Raw genomic sequence first — 20,999 nt, 5'->3', positions numbered from 1 at the left:
ACTAGAAAAGAGCAAAAAAAAAAAAAAAAAAACTATTTGTGACTTGTGAACAGTAGAAAAAAGGCTCACAGAAGCAGTTCAGCTTTCTCTTCACACATTTCCTGTGACAAAACAATATTCTTGTGAATTGAAACCAAAAACCAAACTACCAATTATTCTTGTGAATTGAAACCAAAAACCAAACTACCAATTTAACTACACAATAATACTTAATTCCACAAATCAGTGCCTTTCTAATTCTACAAAGAGGTGTTATTCTAAAGTCAACACTTCTCTAGGAAGAAAAAAAAAAAACCAGGACACAAGTGTCATGATGACCACGAGGAAACTTAGTATTTGATTGACAATTAGAAATCCTTATAAAAGTCAGTTATTTTCTGCACCAAATCTTCTTTTATTTATTTAATTTTTTCATCAAATTTAATAGTTGACCACATGGTTACCTTTATCCCCTCCCCAAGTCCATGGATTGTACCTAATGTTTTAATCATGTTATGTAGAAAGGTGGTTTGGGCTTTTTTCAAGACCTTGGTTACATAAGATGGATTGGCTTCTCATATCAGTTTATTAGTTTCAAAAAATTAAAAGTTTTAATTTGCCATGGCATACTCTCAGCAATGCAAACGCAAATAACATGGTATTGAAATGGTCACATGAGCATTTTACAATAAACAATCATATAGATGCTTGCTTTGGCATTTCCAGAAATTTAACAAAAGCTAAATGGGAATCGAAAGTAAAGAAAAATGGACTCATTTGCAGCATATGCAACAGAATATGCTAATTATCCCCTAAAGCTTTACCTACAGACCAAAAGAAAATATCTGACCCCTTTGAATTACAGCAAGGGAAAAGTACTTTCAAACAAAACCAAATACTTGTTAGAATACGGCAGACCAAAATCCAATCCCAGAAAACAGTAACCCAGAAAATATCTGGAATACAGAAAGGGGACAAAACAATAACAAATTTCCTCAAATGACAGTTTAAAAAACTCAACACGTTTATGACACTCATAGAAAACAGTCTAACAAAGAGAAACAAAAAACTGAAATGCCAACACAAAACAATAAATGGAAGGACTTAATGCAAGAACAGCAACAGAGGCAGACAAAAATATATTAAAATCATGTAAATTTTTTTTAACTCGTTCTAGCCTGTTAACTAATAAACATACATAACAAAAACTTAATAAAACTTGTATATAACAAAATAAAACAAAAACCTAGACAGTAACAAGAACTATAGTTCATCAGCAACCCATAAAACCCAAGAAATTTTAATACAACAACCATTAAATTATAGAGAAATTGATAAACACAGAAATAATGGTCACTGTTATAAATTACTTAAAACTCAATGAACAAGTTGAAGAGAGAAACAACTCACAGCGATTGTGTCAAGCAGGATTGAGGCGGAAGAACATCTGTATCTGATTCCATATATAATACGTTGTGGCAGAGGGATTATAAGGATTAATGAGGTTTACAGAAGTAGTTGAGAATATCTGGATTTATGTGATTTGAGAGAAAGTGAGGAAGTATTTGAAAGAAAGCTGGGAAGCATTTGAAGTAGGATTTGAATTAGAAGACTTCATTTATGAGAACAGGCCGGTGGTAGATAGAGGAGCAAATATAAATCTGAATAATTTATGAGGTAGAGTCCAAATGAATCTGTTGTGAAAGAGGGAGAGAGAGGAGTTTGAAGAGGACTCTGCGTGAGAGAGAAGCTTCTGGGCGTGAATGATAGAAGAAAGAAAGAGAAAAGAAGTCCCAGAGGGGCGAGAGAGAGAGAGAGAGGTTCTCTTACGAGTGGCCTAATGAAGTAGCAACTACAGTTTTTAACATATTTATAAAAGTGTTATTTTAACATATTTAGAGCATCCGTAGTAGATGGTGCAAAAATTATGTCATTTTATCACATTAAATGCTTACTTTATTATTTTACCACATCATTTTACAACATCTCATTTATCAGATATTTTATAATTCAATTCTATACATTAAAATAATATATTATCCCCTTCCCTATTATCATCAACAACAACAACATCAACAACAGCCCACACCGCTGATCAACCGCCACAGCCCACAACCACCGGCCACCCCTACAAATCAACCACCTACCACCAATATCAGCCACTGCTACCAAAAAAAAAAAAAAAAAACTCAAACAAACACTACAATCAAAACCGATCAACCAAAATAGCCAACCCGATCAACCCAAACCCAAACCCGATCATCATCATCAACAACAACGGCACAACCACCTCCGCTGCAACAACGCCGACAGCCACCACCGGTACAAACCCACATCCACCAACACCACCTTATAAATAAATTTAAAAAAAAAAAAAAAAACCCACAACCAGAAAAATTGTTGCAGCCACAACCACCAGAAAAACAACAGAACCCACAACCCACCCACCCACCCACAACACTAGAAAAACACTAGAAAAATTGTTGCGGCCACAACCCACCCACCGCCGACCCATCCTTCGGAACCCATTCACCGATTTCACACCACCAATTTCGCACAACAAAACCCACCACCACCAATTCGCCCATCACCAGCCGACCCACCCACCACTGAATCTGACCATCGCAACCCACCACCAGTGATCCGCCAATCACCATCTCAACCCACCCACTGTCGAGCCGGGTATCAAATCACTGCAAAAAAAAAAAAAAAAAAAAACCCACAGCGCAAAGATCGGAGTGAAAGAAGAAAAGAGTGAGAAGAAAAAACTAAGGGTGATGTCTGAAAGGAAGAGAGAAACAACAAGATTGAGAAGAAAAAAGAGTGAAAGAAGAAAATAATGGAGAGGCATGATGTCTGAGGAAGAATGAGAGAGAAGAGAAAAACTGGAAAGTGAAGAGAGAGGAGAGAGAAAAAAGAATAAAAAATGATTAAAACTTATACCACACCGTTCCGTACTATTGCAAATTTGCAACGGTACTGTTCACATCTTGCAAAAATGATGAGATTTAGCACATCTGATATTTGGTGTTTTTTGTGTTTGGTGTGGCAAATGTGCTAAATATTTGGCATTTGGCACATTTGCCACACTTACTGTGGATGCTCTTATAAGTGTTATTGAGCAGGTTATTAGAAAATTGAAGACAAGTAGAAGGAGTTCTCTAAATTTAGGCTCTGTTTGGTACACCTACTCAAATATATATTTTCAGTTTTTAAACAACATTATATGTATTTTCACACATTTTTTCACCCACACATATTTCTACACATGTTTTCAAACACATGTTTTCAGTTTTTAAGTATATGTACCAAACACCCCTTAGTGTTCAAACACCCTAAAATGAGATAAATAACTCAAACACTCATAAATGAAGTCTTTTACCAAATGCTTTTTTTTTTTTTTTTTTTGGCCCACAGTTTTCAGTGTCTAAACATTGAAAAATGTTGTTTGGACTACCTTACTAAACAGGCCCTAAGTTTGTGAATTTGGTCCCAATAATATTATATTAACTACTTTCTTTTGTCATTTTTATTTAATGTAAGACTTCACTCATTCGTGTATACTCGACACTAAGATAAAGAATGCACTAAAGAGAAAGAAAATGGGAAAAGCTGTTGGATCGGATGGAATCTCCATTGAGATTTGGAAGTACTTGGTTGGCAAACCTTTTTAATAAGATCTTCAGTGTTAATAAAATGCTTAATGAATAGAGGAGAAGTAATTTAATACCTATTTACAAAAATAAGGTGGATATCCAAAATTGTACAAACTACTAGGAAATTAAACTTAAGTCACATTATAAAACTTTGGGAAAGAGTGATTGAACATAGGTTAAGAATGAATTAATTTGGTTTTATGCTTGGATGATCTGCTATAGAAGCTATTCACTTACTTAGACATCTAATAAAAAAAATATAGAGAGACCTATAATAGCCTTCATATGGTTTTCATTTATCTTGAGAAAACATTTGATAGGGTCCCTAGACAGATTATGTGGTGTGTTTTGGAGAAGAAAAAGGTTCATTCAAAGTATATTAAGTAGAATAAGGATATGAATAACACAATTGTAGCTAGTGTGAGAACAAATGGAGGAATCACAAGTGAGTTTCATGTCACTAGTTTTGCATCAAGGATTTGCATTAAGCCCATATCTCTTTGCACTAGATGAGCCCACAAAATCAATTCAAAAAGAAAGTCCCTTTATGCATATGATATAGGTATAGTGGATGAAACTAGAAGTGAAGTTAATGTGAAGTTAGAAATTTGGTTTGACACTCTAGAATTTAAAAGGGCTTTCATTTAAGTAGGACTAAAATGAAGTACATGGTCTATAAGTTTAATAAAAGTAGAAACTCAGAGAGAGAGAGAGAGAGAGAGAGAGAGAGAGAGAGAGAGAGAGAGAGAGAGAGAGAGAGAGAGAGAGAGAGAGAGAGAGAGAGAGCTTTCAATACCTTGAATCAATAATTCATAAAGATAGAGAGATTGAAGAGGATGTCAATTAGACATGGCAAAATGGGCAAATCGAGCAAATTAGGTTTGGTTAAAAAATGGGCCATTTTAATCTAGTTAGAAATGGGTTAAGTCAATCGAATTGCGAATCGGGCCAATCTGTATTTAAAAAAAATATATTTATTTTTCATTTGGTAAGTTATGCAGCAAATTATTTTGTGTAAAATGCATTAGTTTCAATTCACCACTCATATCAAGAATGAACTCAACTCAACAAATTAATATTTGTTCAATATTTATAAAAATTATACAAATCCCAATATTGCTAACCAAAACAAAATAGCACAAACACAAAGTTGTTTAGTCTGCTCTTTGAAAATCTAATTAAAACAAACACACAATGTTTTGAAGGGCTTATGCAAGATATATGCTCTTCATCAATTTCTTCCTCTGTCTATTTTCTTTGGGTCAAAAGAGACGTTAATGTTGCAGCTCATGCTCTTGCCAAATGAGCACTCTTTTGTAATTTCGCAAACCTTGTTTCTTTTATTGTTTGCCCCCATTCTATCTTCAATGCTTTGAAAGGGTATTGGGCTATGTAGTTTTTCTATTGTTTTCAATAAAATCTTTCTTTTGAAGCAAAAAAAAATTTAAAAAAAAAAAAATAAAACCCCATTTAAAGTTTCTGGCAATCAGCTTGTGGTTTTAATTGTGAGCTCAAACAAGGAATTCTCTATCTTTATCCTTTTTCACAATCATAACTAACACCATTTTTTTATAACTTAATCTAACACAATTTCTATAAGCCTAAGAGTTATTATCATACTAATTGTGCGTTTGGATAATGCTGAAAAGCACTATCCTATGTATGCCTTTTTTTTTTTTTTTTGGGAGAAATGCGTTTCAACAAAACCAATGCACTTCTAGTGGGTCTCGTGCACTATTCATGGGACCCACAAACCTTTTTTTTCATCACAACTTTCATTAAAAATTGGTCTCACGGCACTATTCACACATTTAAAAATTATTTTGTTACAGTGTTTTCAGTTTTCAGTTTTTAATTTTTAGCAAAATAAACAGTATCCAAACACACCCTAAAAGACTAGGGATTCATGTGTGTGTGTGTGTGAGAGAGAGAGAGAGAGAGAGAGAGTTGGAGCTAAATGGGAATAAAAGCTATAAATTCTTTTATTATTTAACTGTTATTTAACAATAAAGAATAGTATTGCTAACATGCCATAATGCCATTGGATATCTATTTGACAGCTCCATTTTGTTGATATTTTTTCCCCAGTGGATGTTACACTTACATGATAAAATGCTTGAAGTACATGATAATTGAACATCAACAATTTGGTTCTTTTTGGTTTGTAAAATGAATCATGTTTCCATTGTAGTTTGTTATGCTTGGTATTTGTTTCAGGCACAAGAGAATGTGGTATGTGCTTCTAATACTCCATTATTTTGGTTTTGTCACGTAGGATAACAAAAAAAATCACAGCAGGGGCGTAGTTTCATCCATCCTTACTATAGGGGCTATACTTTTGGATGGTAGTAGAGTTTTATACTATTATGTAATGATCATACTAAGAATCTACTTATTAGATTTTTAATAATTTGATATGCTATAATATTATGTGATGCAGAGTCTAGATATAAATTTTGTAACACACACACATATAACTTTATCGGTATTCAAAATTTTAGTGGTAACTCCAAAACAATACGCTAGTAATGAAATATTTCATTCCAATAGATAAATCAAAATGAGGTTTCAGATGGTATTAAAATTGTAATTTTCTTGTTCATTTTTAGTTTGATATTCTATGGGTGATTGGGGGTTTGGTTGATCTTGGGTATTGATACTCATTTGACATAATTTATGCTTTTTGTTTGGGCATGCATGTAGATGCATGATGGTCAAACAAATAAATCTAGGCAAGAAATCAATGACACAAATGATATAGTTAAGGTGGCAAGATTGAGGATAGTAATCATGAGGAAGATGGGGCTGATTTTGCAATTCTTAGAAGTTTCGGGAAATGTGTGAAATTTTGGAACTTTAAGGGCCTTTTTTATAATTTTTGAAAAAAATTGAGGTTGAGTGAAATTTTGGAAAAGTTTGAGGGTTGAAATGTAATTTTACAAAATTTTGTGGTAAATGTGTAATTTGGAAAAGTTTTAGGGTCAAGATATAATTTTGGAAAAGATTAGGGTTATGATGTAATTTTGAGATAGTTTTGGGCCAAAATATAATTTTAAAGTCTAAGGTTACAGTGCATGTTTGGGTATGTTTGGGTTAAGTGTAATTTTGTGAAAGTTGGAGGGTCAAAATGTGATTTTTGGGAGTTTTGGGTTGAAAATTAATTTTTGGAGCTTGGGGTTAATATGTAAATTTGGAATAGTTTTGCGATTTAAATGTAATTTTGAGAAAGTGTGGCGTAATTTGCTTGATTTTTGTGAAGTGGTAGTTGGTGGGGTTTAGTTAATTTTGGGTTTTTTTGTTTTATTTTAAGACCGGGCTTTGTTTTGAATTTAGGTTGGGTTTGGTTTTAAAATGTGAGTGGAATGAAGCTTGTTTATTTGAATTGGGCTTGAGAGGGGTTGGACTGAGACCGATTGTGAGTGAGTAATGCTTGCCGTGTCTTTTTATTTATGTGGGTTTAAAATCTAGTATGGGATTTTTGAGGAGGTTTTGGGCTTCGTTTTCTTGTGAAGGACTTAGGCTGGTTTTCAATAACATGGGCTTGATGGGCTCTTTAGATGAGGTTGGGTTGGTAAAAAAAATTAGGTGGGTAAGTTTGATGTTTTTTGGGCTTTTTTAATATGCTTTCAGATTGGGCTATGGTTGGACTGACTTTGGGCTTTTTAATTTTGAGTGGGCTAAATCTATTTAGATGTGGGCTTGTGGAGAATTTGGGTTTGACTTGAATAGGTTTCATATAGGAATTATGTTGGGTGCTAACTAAGAGCAATAAGTCTAAAGACACAAATCATTTGAAAAAAAATATTCACAACTATTTAAGTGACGAGTTGTTATTGATAGAATAAAATATGTTGCCAATTATTGGTCCAGATGCAAACGAGTCAAAACTTGTCAACTTAACTTTAATGAAAAATAGTGAAAACTGTTGTATTTGTAGTGTTATTCAAGTAGAGTGGGTTAGGTTGAAATGGTGTGGGTTTGGAAGATTTCATTTTGGGGTGAAGGGTGTTTAGATCAAATTGGGATGTTTTAGTCACTCTTGAGAAGAACAAGGTGTGGAGAATTTGGATGGTCTTTTGTGTCCTAAAGTGGGTTCTTTCCCAAGAATTACTACCGTATGCTATTAGGTCCCTTTTAAGCTTACCTCAATTTATGATTCTTTCATTGAAAGGATGGAGATCAGAGACACCCTTGGTAAGTTGGAAGAAGCAGTCTTTGTGGTAGGCTTACTTTAGGGTAATATTTACGGATACCCTTAAGGCAATTGTTAATAAATAATTTTAGGAAAGTTTTGACACCATATTCTTGGAAAGGATTCAGATCTTCTAGAGTTCCTAAGGTACTCTACCAGGTAAATTTCTTTAAATCCTCACCCCTCATTTAAAATTAATGGGTTAAGATGCTGCCACATCAACATTCCACTAACTTACTCTTTTAAAAACACAAAAAATGAATAAGTTTAGGAAGCAGCCGTGATCTTTTAACGTTAGCAAACGGATCCAACTCTTTTTTTTTTTTCTTTTTGGATGGAACAAATCTCAAGCTTGGGAAATTCATCATCCCACAAATTACTCCCGCCATTTTTCCCATCTAAATCCAAAAGACACTCCTGGGCAAGAAGAAAACCGAACTTTCTTTTACAACTCTCCTACAGCCTTGAAATTTTCAATTCTTTCAATCACAAATGATGGATCCACCCAGCTCAATCCCTTCAAACCGTCCATGGATGACCATTGAAAGCCCATTGGAGGCTAGGTATATTAGCTATCTTACTCTCTCTCTATCCTCTGTTCTCTGTCTATTGTCTACTGACTATTAGTTTCTTCCTTTCTTTTTCTTTTTCTTTTTTTTTTTTTTTTTTTCGTTTTTTTCGTTTCTTTATTTCATACCTATGGTTGATATTAGATTTTTATTGTTTTGCAATTTCACTACTGCAAAACTGTTTAATGATTGCTCAAGAAGGGCTGTGTTTTTTGGGAGCTATATCCTCTACCTGCAAGGTGTTTGATAAATGTTCAAGATAAGTTTTGACAATTGGGACCCCTTTACGTATTGTTGAGTTTTGGGCTCCATGGTGTGGGCCATGCTGTGTGAAAGATTTAGAGGGAACTATTCTGCAATTTTTGTCAATGTGGTGACTTGAAAATTGCATTTCAATCTTAGACCCGGGTTCAGTCTTCTCAATCTATACAAAAACATGCTTTTCATGACTTTTAATTAAATCTAGAACTTTTGAATTGACTGGTTCTTCACATGGATTCAATGAAATTTTTATGATGAACTTGGGTAATTGGGCTATATCCTTTGCCTGCAAGGTGTTTATAATTAAAATTCTTAGTCTTTACTTTGTGTTTGCCCCACTACGTTTACAATTAAAAGGCCAATGCCTGTTTTCACTCTTAAGTGCTGAGTTCAACCTTGAAGTGCAAGTATCTGATGCTTGTCGCAGTTGTCATGGTACAGGAGGTCAATGTCAATGTCTTTCCTTTTAGGTTACTAGAAATAGAATACACTTTCTTGATATAAAATCTATATCAGATATATGTATACTGATCTTTATTGTTCTTTGTTAAATATATTGTTGATATTGATACCAAGTTTGCTATGCCATTCCCTTAATTTGCAACTTCTGATATAGGGAGTCAAAGATTGAAAGTGATGGTGATGGGTATTATACTTCTTTAATTAAAAATTTTGTTGATTTTAATATCCATGTGTTTGCTTGGGCAGGATATCCTATAGAATTCAAATGATTCTATATGGAAGTGGTCGTGTGTCTTCAACATAGACTCATGAGCCCTTTTTTTACCCTTCTTATGGTGTATCATCTAATTATCAAATTATTAAAGTATTATTCATGCAATGATATAAGGTTCTGTAGCTTCTGCTATCAGTTTTGGTAACTCCATTTACTCTATTTTTTTTTATCATCCTATACAATGTACGGAATCCATTGATATTGTAACTAAATTATTATAGTTCATAATTTTTCTCCATGGCTCCCTATCTCCTGTGAATCAAAACCTAATTCCCTTGAACTGCTTTAAGGTACAGGATGCCATGTCATCCTTAGCATGTTCTTCTCTATTGTTAGTCTCATGTCACCACAAGAAAATGCAATTTTATTGAGGCTCAAGACATTATCAATAGATAGTTTAAGTGACTCTCATGTCACCATATAACATTTTTATTCTTTGATTACAGCCATTTTGTTTGCTGGAATTGGAGTTCTATTGCTTCTGGAGAAAGTTCTCATTACTTAAAGAGTATTAATTTTGGAAGAAGGAATACTGGTTCTTCACATGGAAAAAGCCTGGTTCTTCAAAACTATAACTTTAATTTTTTGGAAATAGCCTAAATCTAGAACTTTTGAATTGATTGGTTCTTCACATGGATTCAATGAAATTTGTACGATGAAATTTTTTGATAAGTGCTTATTACCCTTTATTTTCACTCAAATGATAATTTTGAGTCTTCTTTGACACTTTGACACTTATTTTAATGTATCATATTGATCTTTACGGTCCAACTTTGACACTTTTTTTTTTTTTTTTTTTCCAGCTTCTAATTTCAGGTTCACTTGAAAGCTAGGATGTTGATGATCTATGATTGCACACTAATTATGCGGGTGGCTATCACTGAGTAGCATCCACAGTGACTTTTAGGATTTAGTTCTTTGGAAAAAATACAGTAGTAGAGATCACAATATTTAAGAAGAATATGTACTTATCAAAAAAAAAAAAAAAAAAAATTAAGAAGAATATGTATCAATAGTGGCTAAAATGCTTTATGTATTACCAATGTTTCAATAGTTATAGATATGTAATGAATAGTTATTGGCAATAATATCAATTTTATCAGTTTTATCTTACTTTGTTATTTCATAGATGCTTGTAAACTATACATGTAATAGAATGTAATTTATTGCTAGACATTCAAATTGCCAATAATATTGATTTAAAATCTAGAAGTTTCAACTTTGCACAAGGTACAATTGTTTTAAAGAAGGGAAAATGCTACATATCAAAGGCTGATCCCCTATTCTATAAAGGGACAATCTTAACAAAAGAAAAATGTAACATTGGCAGCATTAACAATGGCCTATCCCCTCTTCTCTTTTACAACAAGGACAATCTTAACAAAAGAAAAATGTAACATTGGCAGCATTAACAAAGGCCTATCTCCTCTTCTTTTTTTACAACATTCATAGCATTTGCAGCATCAAAATCACATACCTATACATATTTCAAAAACCCAAGGTTATCTTTTGATAACTTAGTAAAGGCAAAAAAGAAAAAAAAAAAAAAAAAAAAAAAACTTCCCATCATTTGTTAATCATTTACCAAGAAAATTCATGTGAGCATCATAATTATTTGTTGTGTCACCCAAAGGAACTTGTGCTTGATCAAACCCAACATCCATTCCCTACAAGAAATTATAATGATTTGGTGTCATCTATGTCATTGCATAAAAGAACATGCCACTTGTTAATAGCTTAAAAAAGCTGAATGAACAAGTTCACCGTTAATGATTCAATGAAACTGTTTTGGCATCTATTTCCCTGGAGACCTTCATATGTCATCCATGCCATTGAATTAGGTGCCTGATTAGTTTCCTATATCACAAATCACAAATAGTTCTCGTTAAAACTTTCAGATTTTTAGCAGTAAAAATTCTTTAAAATTGCTTACCTACAAACTCACAAGATTGCTCACCTCATGTGAATAGCATTGCACAGGTGAGATAGAGTTATTGTAATTTATGAGAGAAGAGGTATTGTTTTCCTGTATGGTAAGATATAAGGAGTTAGTTTAACCAAGAATAAAAAATAAATAAATTGTTTGTACACAATGCATGTAAATTTGTCAATATTTTTTGCATCAAGAGCATACCTTGGATAATTGTTGTCTAATAGTATCTTTCGTTGAAGTTTTTTTCTTTCTCCTTGATTGTTGTTCAACCCAACTTTTACATCTTTTTCGACCCTTACAACCTTCTTTCTTTTTGAGGCCTTTAACCTTTTCAACTAAATTCTTTATATGTTCTCCATGATCCACAATTTCACAACCACCCAATGACATTTGATCTTTAGAATTATCAAGACTCACACTTGAAAATTTCATGGCAATATCTTCAACCTGCTTTTCTAATTCCTTTGTAACACTCTCTACCAAAGCATATGCTTCTTCGATTTCAGCAGCTCGTGAGGCTAATCTAACTAACCTGGGACATAATCTTCTATACAGTTGTGTAACTTTTAAGTTAACATCCCCATGGACATCCTTCCCAATACTATCTATGACATACCCATTTTTTGCTTCTCTTGTCCATCTCTTCAAAATGTAAGCATCAGGAATTATCTTTATATCAAGTATGTCAAAAACCTTTAAAGCATGACAACACAAAATCCCAAATGTTTCAAACTTCCTACAACTGCATGAGATTGTCCTACTAATAGGACTACACAATACTTTATATTCTCCAACTTTCTCAAAAAGCACAACAGTATATTCATGCATTGGCTAGCTACAATTCCGATCTTCTATTATTGCAGCTGATGCATAGTCATACTCATTTTGGAACACTTTAAATATTGTAGAGGTATACACCTGTGATGCTTGCTTCAATAAAGGTGAATTCTTCAAGCACAAATGAGGTAATTTTTCCCTAGCATTATACTCAGCCTCTAACTCTTTATCCCGCTTCTGCCCTACCACCATCTCAAAATGCTCAAAAAAATCATCCATATTCAAATCTGATTTCAAGTAATCTTTCAAATCCCCATTCAAACTTTCACTAAGCTGGGTACTTCGCATTCCCAAAGTAACTGCCCTCTTCATGTAACAGTTAGCCCATTTTTCCTTCAATTTGTATATACCATTTAACCAACTAAGATCCTTAATTGTATAGGTTTGAATCATTTTATTCCAAGCTTCTTCAAATTCACTCTCATTCTCATACTTATACATGTAGTCTTTAAAGTCTCGGAGGAACAATGAGCCATCCTTCATCAAATTTCTCAATTTCTTGATTCCATTTTGCATTACGTGTCAAGTACATAATCTATGCCAGGTCTCCGACATCACCTCAGCTAATGCCTTTGCAATAGCAAAATCTTGATCAGTAAAGATAGATTTAGGCTTTCTACCACCATATGCTTTTAAAAAACTCTCAAAAAGCCATTTGAATGATTCAGCTGTCTCATCGTATAAAGTGCAGCCCCAAAAATCACCATCTCTCTATGGTGATTGAAACCAATAAGCATAGCTAAAGGTCTAAATTCTTTGTTTGTGCCAAATGTAGTGTCAAAACTAAAAACATCACCAAAATGGGCATAATCAATTATCATTTTAGCATCAGCCCAAAATATATTAGTTATTTGCTTCTCGATATCCAACTGTACATCATAATGGAATGATGGATTATGAATTGTTGTCGAAAATACCTTAATAAACTACCGGCTTCACCATATATCAAGCTTCGTTGTCATCTAGTTCGAAGATAGTTTTTTTGATCAATTCCAGTGTAGCCAAGATTAGCCCTTCCATCAGCCTCTCTACTCATTAACTCATGTATCTCCTTAGGCTTAATTCCAAAAGCATAAGCTAAATCAATAGCAAAAGCTTGGACATTAGACATCTTTCATTCTGATCGCATCATGAAAGTAGTTGCTGCAAGATGAAAAACATGGTTGTGCTCCGATACAAAATCGTACACCTTGTACTTTCCGGTCTCACGAACTAATGAAACACCCAATCGTACTAGACAATTAGTCCTTGTTTCTTGTCGAGGTTGACTGGTCAGATGATCTCGTTTATCAGGCTTATGACTACCCTCTTTAGAACACAAAAATCTTCTCGATGTTATTTCTCCATCTATCTTACTTTTATTTGTATAATGCTTTCGAACACTAAACCCCATTTGTTTTCCATAATTTTTCCAAATCATCCAAGCTGCCTCTAACGTATCAAACTCCATACCAACCTTTGGGGTACAATCATTCACGGTATCCTTGTTTTGACAAGAAATGTCCATCATCCTATAAAAATACAAGCAAAAAAAATAAAAAATAAAACTCAATTCCAATTAACTGAAACTGAATATTTCAAATATTACTAATATACCAAAGTCCCATTACTAATATACTCAAACTAAATAGACAAGTTTGAAACAATCATGGCAATAGCTAAACCCAATAACATGAAAAGAAAAGCACCAAAGCAGATTTCCAAATCCAACAACTTGCAAATCATTAGAAAAACTAGCAAAAATACAAAGTAAATTGATTACACCAGTAGATATATTGGCTTCTAAAAGACAATAAAAACAACAAAAAGTAAAATAAAAATGAATGGAGTTCAAGTTTTCTGTGGTGCATGTGCAACATTGCTTACAAGCAGAAGAAGAGTGCAAAAAAAGGACTGCAAAGATAAAAGGACATATAATAAACCTTCAGCCAGGTACTAAAACCAAAAACGTAAAGACTAAAACTGAAAGACAGGATATCTAAAGAGCAGATGAGGATTAACATTATGTAAATAAAAAGTAAAAAACAGCATTAAAAGACATGTGACATCTAAAAATTAATTATTAATTATTAGAAACTTTTTTTTTTTGGAAAGAAAAAACCATCCAGATCAACAAACATAATATGCACTCTCTGTTAACGGTTGGCATCATTTAATTTTCCCTCCATTTCCTCCAGCTAAACGTATTCAAATAAGCTCTCTCTGAGATGCAAAGATCTTAAATTTCTTACTTAAGAAATCAACCTTCAAAGACAACCTATATGAACAAGAATTCAACTTTCCACATTAAATCTAATAAAAACTGAAACAACCAAGCAATCAATAGCCAATTCCAATGCCAATAAAAAAAAAACAAAATAAAGCAAGATTGTACCCCAGGTATCTCAAGAGCTTCAAACTCAAACGAGTGATCAAGAAGGTCTCGGCGGTAGCATGGCCAACTTTCAGTGACGTTGTCAAAGAGTGTATATATATATATATATATATATAATTAATTATTAATTATTATAATGGCCCTACGTATCTTCATCTTAATTAATTAATTAATAATTTAGGCCTATGTATATATCTTCAACTTGAATCATTCTTTTCTTCTCTCTGATTATGGTGGCCTTGCTCTTTGTCTAAGATTATACTAAAGGTAACAAACTGTACAACTAGCTTCTTTGTCTGCTCTATTTCTTATCTTGAACATTTATCAAACACCTTGCAGGCAGAGGATATAGCCCCAAAAAAACACAGCCCTTCTTGAGCAATCATTAAACAGTTTTGCAATAGTGAAATTGCAAAACAATAAAAATCTAATATCAACTATAGGTATGAAAAAAAAAAAAAAAAAAAAAAAAAAAAAAGAGAAAGGAAGAAACTAAGTCAGTAGACAATAGATAGAGAACAAAGGATAGAGAGAGAGTAGGATGGCTAATATACCTGGCCTCCATTGGGCTTTCAATGGTCATCCATGGACGGTTTGAAGGGATTGAGCTGGGTGGATCCATCATTTGTGATTGAAAGAACTGAAAATTTCAAGACTTTAGGAGAGTTGTAAAAGAAAGTTCGGTTTTCTTCTTGCCCAGGAGTGTCTTTTGGATTCAGATGGGAAAAATGGCTGGAGTAATTTGTGGGATGATGAATTTCCCGGGCTTGAGATTTGTTCTATCCAAAAAAAAAAAAAAAAAAAAAAGTTGGATCCGTTTGCTAACGTTAAAAGATCACGGCTGCTTCCTAAACTTATTCCTTTTTTGTGTTTTTAAAAGAGTAAGTTAGTGGAATGATGATGTGGCAGCATCTTAAGCCATTAATTTTAAATGAGGGGTGAGGATTTAAAGAAATTTACTTGGTAGATTTCCCTATGAACTCTAGAAGATCTGAATCCTCTTGGAAAATATAAAAAGTTGTCAAAACAATTAATTCTTTTCTTTTTTTCCCATAAAAGTTAAATATTTCCCAAACTAATACCATTAAAACATCCATTAACTTTTCCCTACTTTCATTATGAGTACGTACATTCAAGAGAATCTCTAGCAACTTAGCCAAATTTTCATCTCATGAGAGCAAATAGTTTTATCTACTTACTATTTCAAATATATTTCCAATTGAAGCTCTATCTTTTATTTAAATATTATTTCTTTACTATTTATTATTATTATTATTATTACTTTTCCCAAAATCTGATACACTATCATTCAACAACACTCAAATCTCTTTTGCACTTTCATCAATCAACAACACTCATATTTCTTGTACCCAAAACTTTACCAACCAAACTTATTCAAAGCTTTCTTTTGCTTAGATTTTAAGGACCTATAACATCCAAATCTTTTATTAGAAAGAAAACACCCAAATCTTAAGTTTGAGAGAGAGAGAGAGAGAGAGAGAGAGAGAGAGAGAGAGAGGTTTAAAGGAAGCTAACATGATATAAACAAATAGAGAAATAAATGGTTTTTAGATGTTGATGAAGAAAGTCCTATATGAAAAAACTATTAGGACCTAAGATTTGAAAAGGCCCCAACTTCTAGTGGGATGAAAGAATGCTTACATTTCTCCTTGCAATAGAAAACATCTCATTGATCCGTGCTGCACCACTTTTTTCAACATCTGTAAACTCTGCACCAGAAGCAAAAACAAAGGGCAACCACTTTCCTTTGCCAATGTCCTTGCAAAGAGTGTTTTCCCAGTTCCAGGAGGTCCAGAAAGAAGAACACCCTGTTACACGCACAATCATAATAAACAATCTTACCATTACAATTTTCTTTTTTTTTTGGATAGTTACAACGGAGGAGAGGGGATTTGATATCTAAATGTCTCCGTTGGAAACAGTAGGAGATGCCAACCAAACAAGTTACAAGTCTCTTGGTTATCTTTCTGTTGCATTTTTTATAAGTTAAGGAACAGATCAAATATAGAAGTCTCTATATTCACAATACTAGAAATAGTTACCCAAACAAATTTCACACCTTATTCACAATACTGCATTGGATTTCCTATGTAAATCAACTCATAGAGAAGGTCCAATCATCAACACCTGATACCACTGGGACATTGATTTTGTGTCACCGACATCTCCTACTGGCTGGTTGAGCACAAAAAGTATGGGACTTCGAGGATTTATATACGACAAGATAAAAGCAAGGAAACAGCAGAGTTAAAAAATTTACCAGCTTGTATTTTCTGCATTAGCCATGTGACAAAGAGCTGGTCATACTTTTTATATAGGAAACGCTTAGAAATGATGTGTAGAAGCAACACAGACTCCCTTATAGGCCACAGAATCAATATTCCACGCAGTAATGACATTACAACTTTCAGCAAGTAATCGATCTGACACTAATGAAGGAGATGTGTACTTCAACTCCAAAACTGGATATATTCTCAAAGAAATGAGGGCCTAGGGGAATATGGACCGGCCAAGTATTACAAATAAGTAATTATAAGCCAAGGATACATTTCAAATCTGGAACTAACAACCATCCCTGAAGCTATGAACAAAATTTTCAACTTAAGCATACTTAGTATGCGTTTGGGAACGGATGAAAAATGAAAATTATTTCACTATTCAGCTTATTTTTACAAATATTTATGGGCCTCATTGCAATTTTTAGTAGTATTTATAAGTTTTACGGTACTATTTCAACTAACTTTTACTTTTATCTATAGCACTTTCAGATGAACCATGAAGCATTTCTATAAACAGATAGAAGACACAAAGAAAATCCACTCTTTCGAACTATCAAAACAAATTAGTAGTACTTATAATTAGGTATAGAAACATCACCTACCCCAAAAGCTTAAATCAATGGGTTCAATTATATTATATTAATAGATCATTTTTTAATTAATATTAACCAATTATTCTATTATCTAATATAGCCTTCACTACTCACTCAACTAACCATCTTTAAGTTACATTAACCTCTCCATTCTTCTTATTATTTTTTATTAATATCCAAAGTATGACTCTATTTCTCAACTATAAAAAATTAAAAAAAAATTAAAATACAAAAATTACGGTTCTCATACTTTTCTTCCACTTAGGAAGAAAATATTAAAAATAATTAAAATCTGGTAAATCTACTAGTTCCAATTACCTCAGCTAAGAAAATCGGAACGAGATCTCATATTTCTCATCCACTTAGGAGCCAAAATATTAAAATAATTAAAAATCTCTTCTCAAGTAAATCTGCCCGTTTCAGTTAGCTCATCGGTAAAAACAGAATGAAAAGAAGCAAATCAACCCCTCCCGTATAAACCCAATATGCATTAAAAAGATAAAAAAAGTGCACCAAACATTAACGAAATTCAAAGTACCGTGAAACAATAGAATTAAAAAATAAAAATAAAAAACTAAGTTTTTCTTTATCTATTTTCTTGGGAGGCAAACAGGCTTGGGCTGGAAGATGGTGGATGAGAGCCCGTGTAAACGGGGGATAATTGTGACCCTGGGTGTCAGGGTCAAGATATCCAAAGTGACACACTTCACAGTCCGGTTGTGAGAAATTTCACAACCATAAAAGTGTGTCAGGTTGGGTATCTTAACCCTAACAACCTGTCTCACAGTCATATTACTCCAGATCGAAGGAGATGAAGAAAACATCAACTGTGTTTGGTCTCTCGAACTCGTGCGGCCGAGGAAGAAATCGAGTTTGTCATAGCTTTTATAGAAGCCAAAGAGTGTAACCTCTGGCTGTGATTTTACAAATTTGTCCTTTATTTTTTTTATTTTTTATTTTAAATCATTTCATGAATATTTAGTGGACTAGTTGAGTCCAAAACCAAATAGGTCCAAAACTGTGGCCATGACTATGAGGATAAAGCGGAGGACAGGTGTAGGGGAAGCTACTGGTACTACCTCCAAGTGTAATACGATCTAGCGTTGACTGTTTATGGTGGGGAGGACGGGGACCCCTAATCATAATTAAGGCCTGTAAACAACTTTGACACAACCTATTAATCTAATGCAAATAAACACAAATAGAAACATCCCAATCGTAGCTATCTCATCAATTTAAGTTTGGATGAAGTCGATTTCTCAAAAAATAAAAAATAAAAAGTTTGGATGAGGTCTAAGCTTCTTGTTTAAGGTGAAAATCATTGTAGTTATTAATCTATGTCATGATTGATGAAAAATATAGATTTGGATGAGAAACTTTTGAGAATTGATCATTGAAAACAGTAGTACATAATAAGAAGTTTGTTGTAAAATTTCAGTTACTAGCAAAGTTATAACTCAAATCAATGGCTCTTAAACCCATAATATATTGTTCATTCTTCCTCTAGGCAGCAAAATAAAATAAAATAAAAATTAAGTATATCTCAAAGCATCACATCCAGTCAGAAGTTGATACAAAGTCAAAAACACAATTTAGCATATGGTTGGCCAGTATTTTTGAAAATATAAAATTCAATTCAAAAAAATAGTAGTTGCTTCGTTTTTTTTTTTTTTTTTTTTGGGATTTTGTATGATTTGCTAGTTTGTATGATAGCATTACAAACCTAACACCAAGAAATATAGCACCATAAACAGGACAGGAGAACCTGAAAAAAATAAAAATAAAAATAAAAAAGGAGGAGAAAAAATAAATAAATTATATAATAGAAGAGGTACACTAACATGCCTAATCATTGCAATATGAATAAGAACATAAGTCTTCCTTTTGTATTGAATTTAGGTAAAGAATCTGGTTAAAACACGATCATATTATGGTAAAAATTTCAACAGTGTTTGAAAGGATGACCTCATAAGACAAGACTTCATGAGATCCCTCTTCTCCCTGTTTAGAAATGATGCTACAATACTACCGCACAATTTTACTGCAATGATATCACTCCACAAGTACGAGGGCTTGTGGGGTGTGAGATAAGGACTAGACTTTAAATCTCTATAAGAGAGCTACGCACCTATGCACTTAGATTTATAAAAATTTGAAAAAAAAATTAATGTTACAATTAATAGCATATCAATATAAGCCAATTAACATAAATAAAATAGAAAGAATGGGGATCATTTGTTACATGTAAGTTTCCATAAGCATTAGCCTTAAAAGATCGATCAATCTAGCAAAAGTGCAAGTTAAATCCTTAATTTGTACTTAAAATGACACTCAAACCAGCAAAATAAATCCACCAAGTAAACAAATTAAGAATATCTAAATTCCATTAGAAGTTTTGGTCCATAAATTGTGATATTATTCAATTTCAATAAGTAAAATTTTTTGAAATTGATTAGGCATTGGAAAACGTCACTCAAACCCACAAAATAAACCCACAATGTAGACAAATTAAGAATATCTAAATTCCATTAACATTGAACTTTCTAATTCATGGTTTCCTAAATGGTTATATTATCAATTTAAACAAGTAGAATCTATTTACATCAATACTAAAGACTTATCATTCACGAAGGCTTAACGATATGAAGCACGAAATTTTAACCATTTGATCTTTACTTTTACAAAACAATTCCCCTTATTAACATCAGTGGGAGAAATAAAGTTGAAACAAGATTCAAATAACAAACCACCCCTTTGATATCATCATAAATAACTTGTCCAGAAAATTAAAAGATAAAAAACAAGTGGGAAATTTAATCATTTATATTCATTCTCTCTTAATAAAACCTGACCTGTCCCAAAAGCCTCAAAAGATGGGTACTGGACATGTCTTAACTCTTTTATAATTATGCTCTAAGACATACCACCTGCTCAAGAAACACATACAAGTAATCAGTGAGTGAAAATTATTGCATAGTCTAGGATTATACTCCCTCGGGAGGGTCCGGGGTAGGTGAACTCACCCCTTTATGAGAAGGAGGAAGCACAGCCCACCAGTCAAACATAAAAGCTTAACGAACTTAGTTTCTCATCATCAGAACCCCCCAAAAAAAAAAAAACAAGGAAAATTCATAGGCTTCGAGAGCTCGAGCTTTTGGAGTTGCTGTGGTGTGTGTCAGGGGTAACACTTCTGCTTTGGAAGATCACCAGAGGTCTAAGTTCAAAATGTTATCACTGCCAGATCTACCGTTATGCTCTTCCTTTCTGCTCCTCTCCGAACATTATCCTCAGCCTATCTGTATTCAGTTGCTGCTCGAAAAATTACCTAAGAAAAAAAAAATAAAAACAGAGGCAAAGATAAATCCTTTAACCAAAAGAAAAAGAAAAAGATATGGTGATAAGAGCAAGAACATAAGGTTGAGAGTTTTGTCCTGTTACAACAGCAACTACAAACAACAAAGACATTGACCCTCTTCTTCATCTATTTACTGCATAAACATTAAACAAGGATCAAATACAAGCAACTACAAAGTCTTTAGATTGAGTCATCGACAAAGTCTTTGTTTATT

The 20,999-nt window shown here is 33.2% G+C and overlaps 1 protein-coding gene across 7 annotated transcripts; it reads right to left on the bottom strand.

Moving 5' to 3' along the window:
- Positions 1-10,587: 10,587 nt before the first annotated feature.
- LOC115987692 (protein FAR-RED IMPAIRED RESPONSE 1-like) lies at positions 10,588-20,999 on the bottom strand. 7 transcript variants are annotated; one of them, XM_031111289.1, is made up of 9 exons: positions 20,454-20,999; positions 20,283-20,357; positions 19,154-19,195; positions 16,200-16,366; positions 11,528-13,674; positions 11,351-11,419; positions 11,158-11,250; positions 10,979-11,060; positions 10,588-10,870 (listed from the first exon to the last, which is right to left on the bottom strand). In XM_031111289.1, exons 5-9 carry the CDS (start codon positions 12,152-12,154, stop codon positions 10,863-10,865), a joined length of 879 nt encoding a protein of 292 aa, XP_030967149.1. In that variant the 5' UTR covers positions 12,155-13,674; positions 16,200-16,366; positions 19,154-19,195; positions 20,283-20,357; positions 20,454-20,999; the 3' UTR covers positions 10,588-10,862. The 7 variants fall into 7 exon arrangements, with proteins under 7 accessions (XP_030967149.1, XP_030967143.1, XP_030967147.1 ...); XM_031111283.1 differs by lacking the exon at positions 19,154-19,195 and adding an exon at positions 16,618-17,048; XM_031111287.1 differs by lacking the exon at positions 19,154-19,195.

The sequence above is a fragment of the Quercus lobata genome, chromosome 4 (assembly GCF_001633185.2).
Source record: "Quercus lobata isolate SW786 chromosome 4, ValleyOak3.0 Primary Assembly, whole genome shotgun sequence".
Taxonomy (NCBI): domain Eukaryota; kingdom Viridiplantae; phylum Streptophyta; class Magnoliopsida; order Fagales; family Fagaceae; genus Quercus; species Quercus lobata.
The sequence above is the reverse complement of the archived record's forward strand: the minus strand, read 5'-3'. Positions and strand labels throughout refer to the sequence as shown.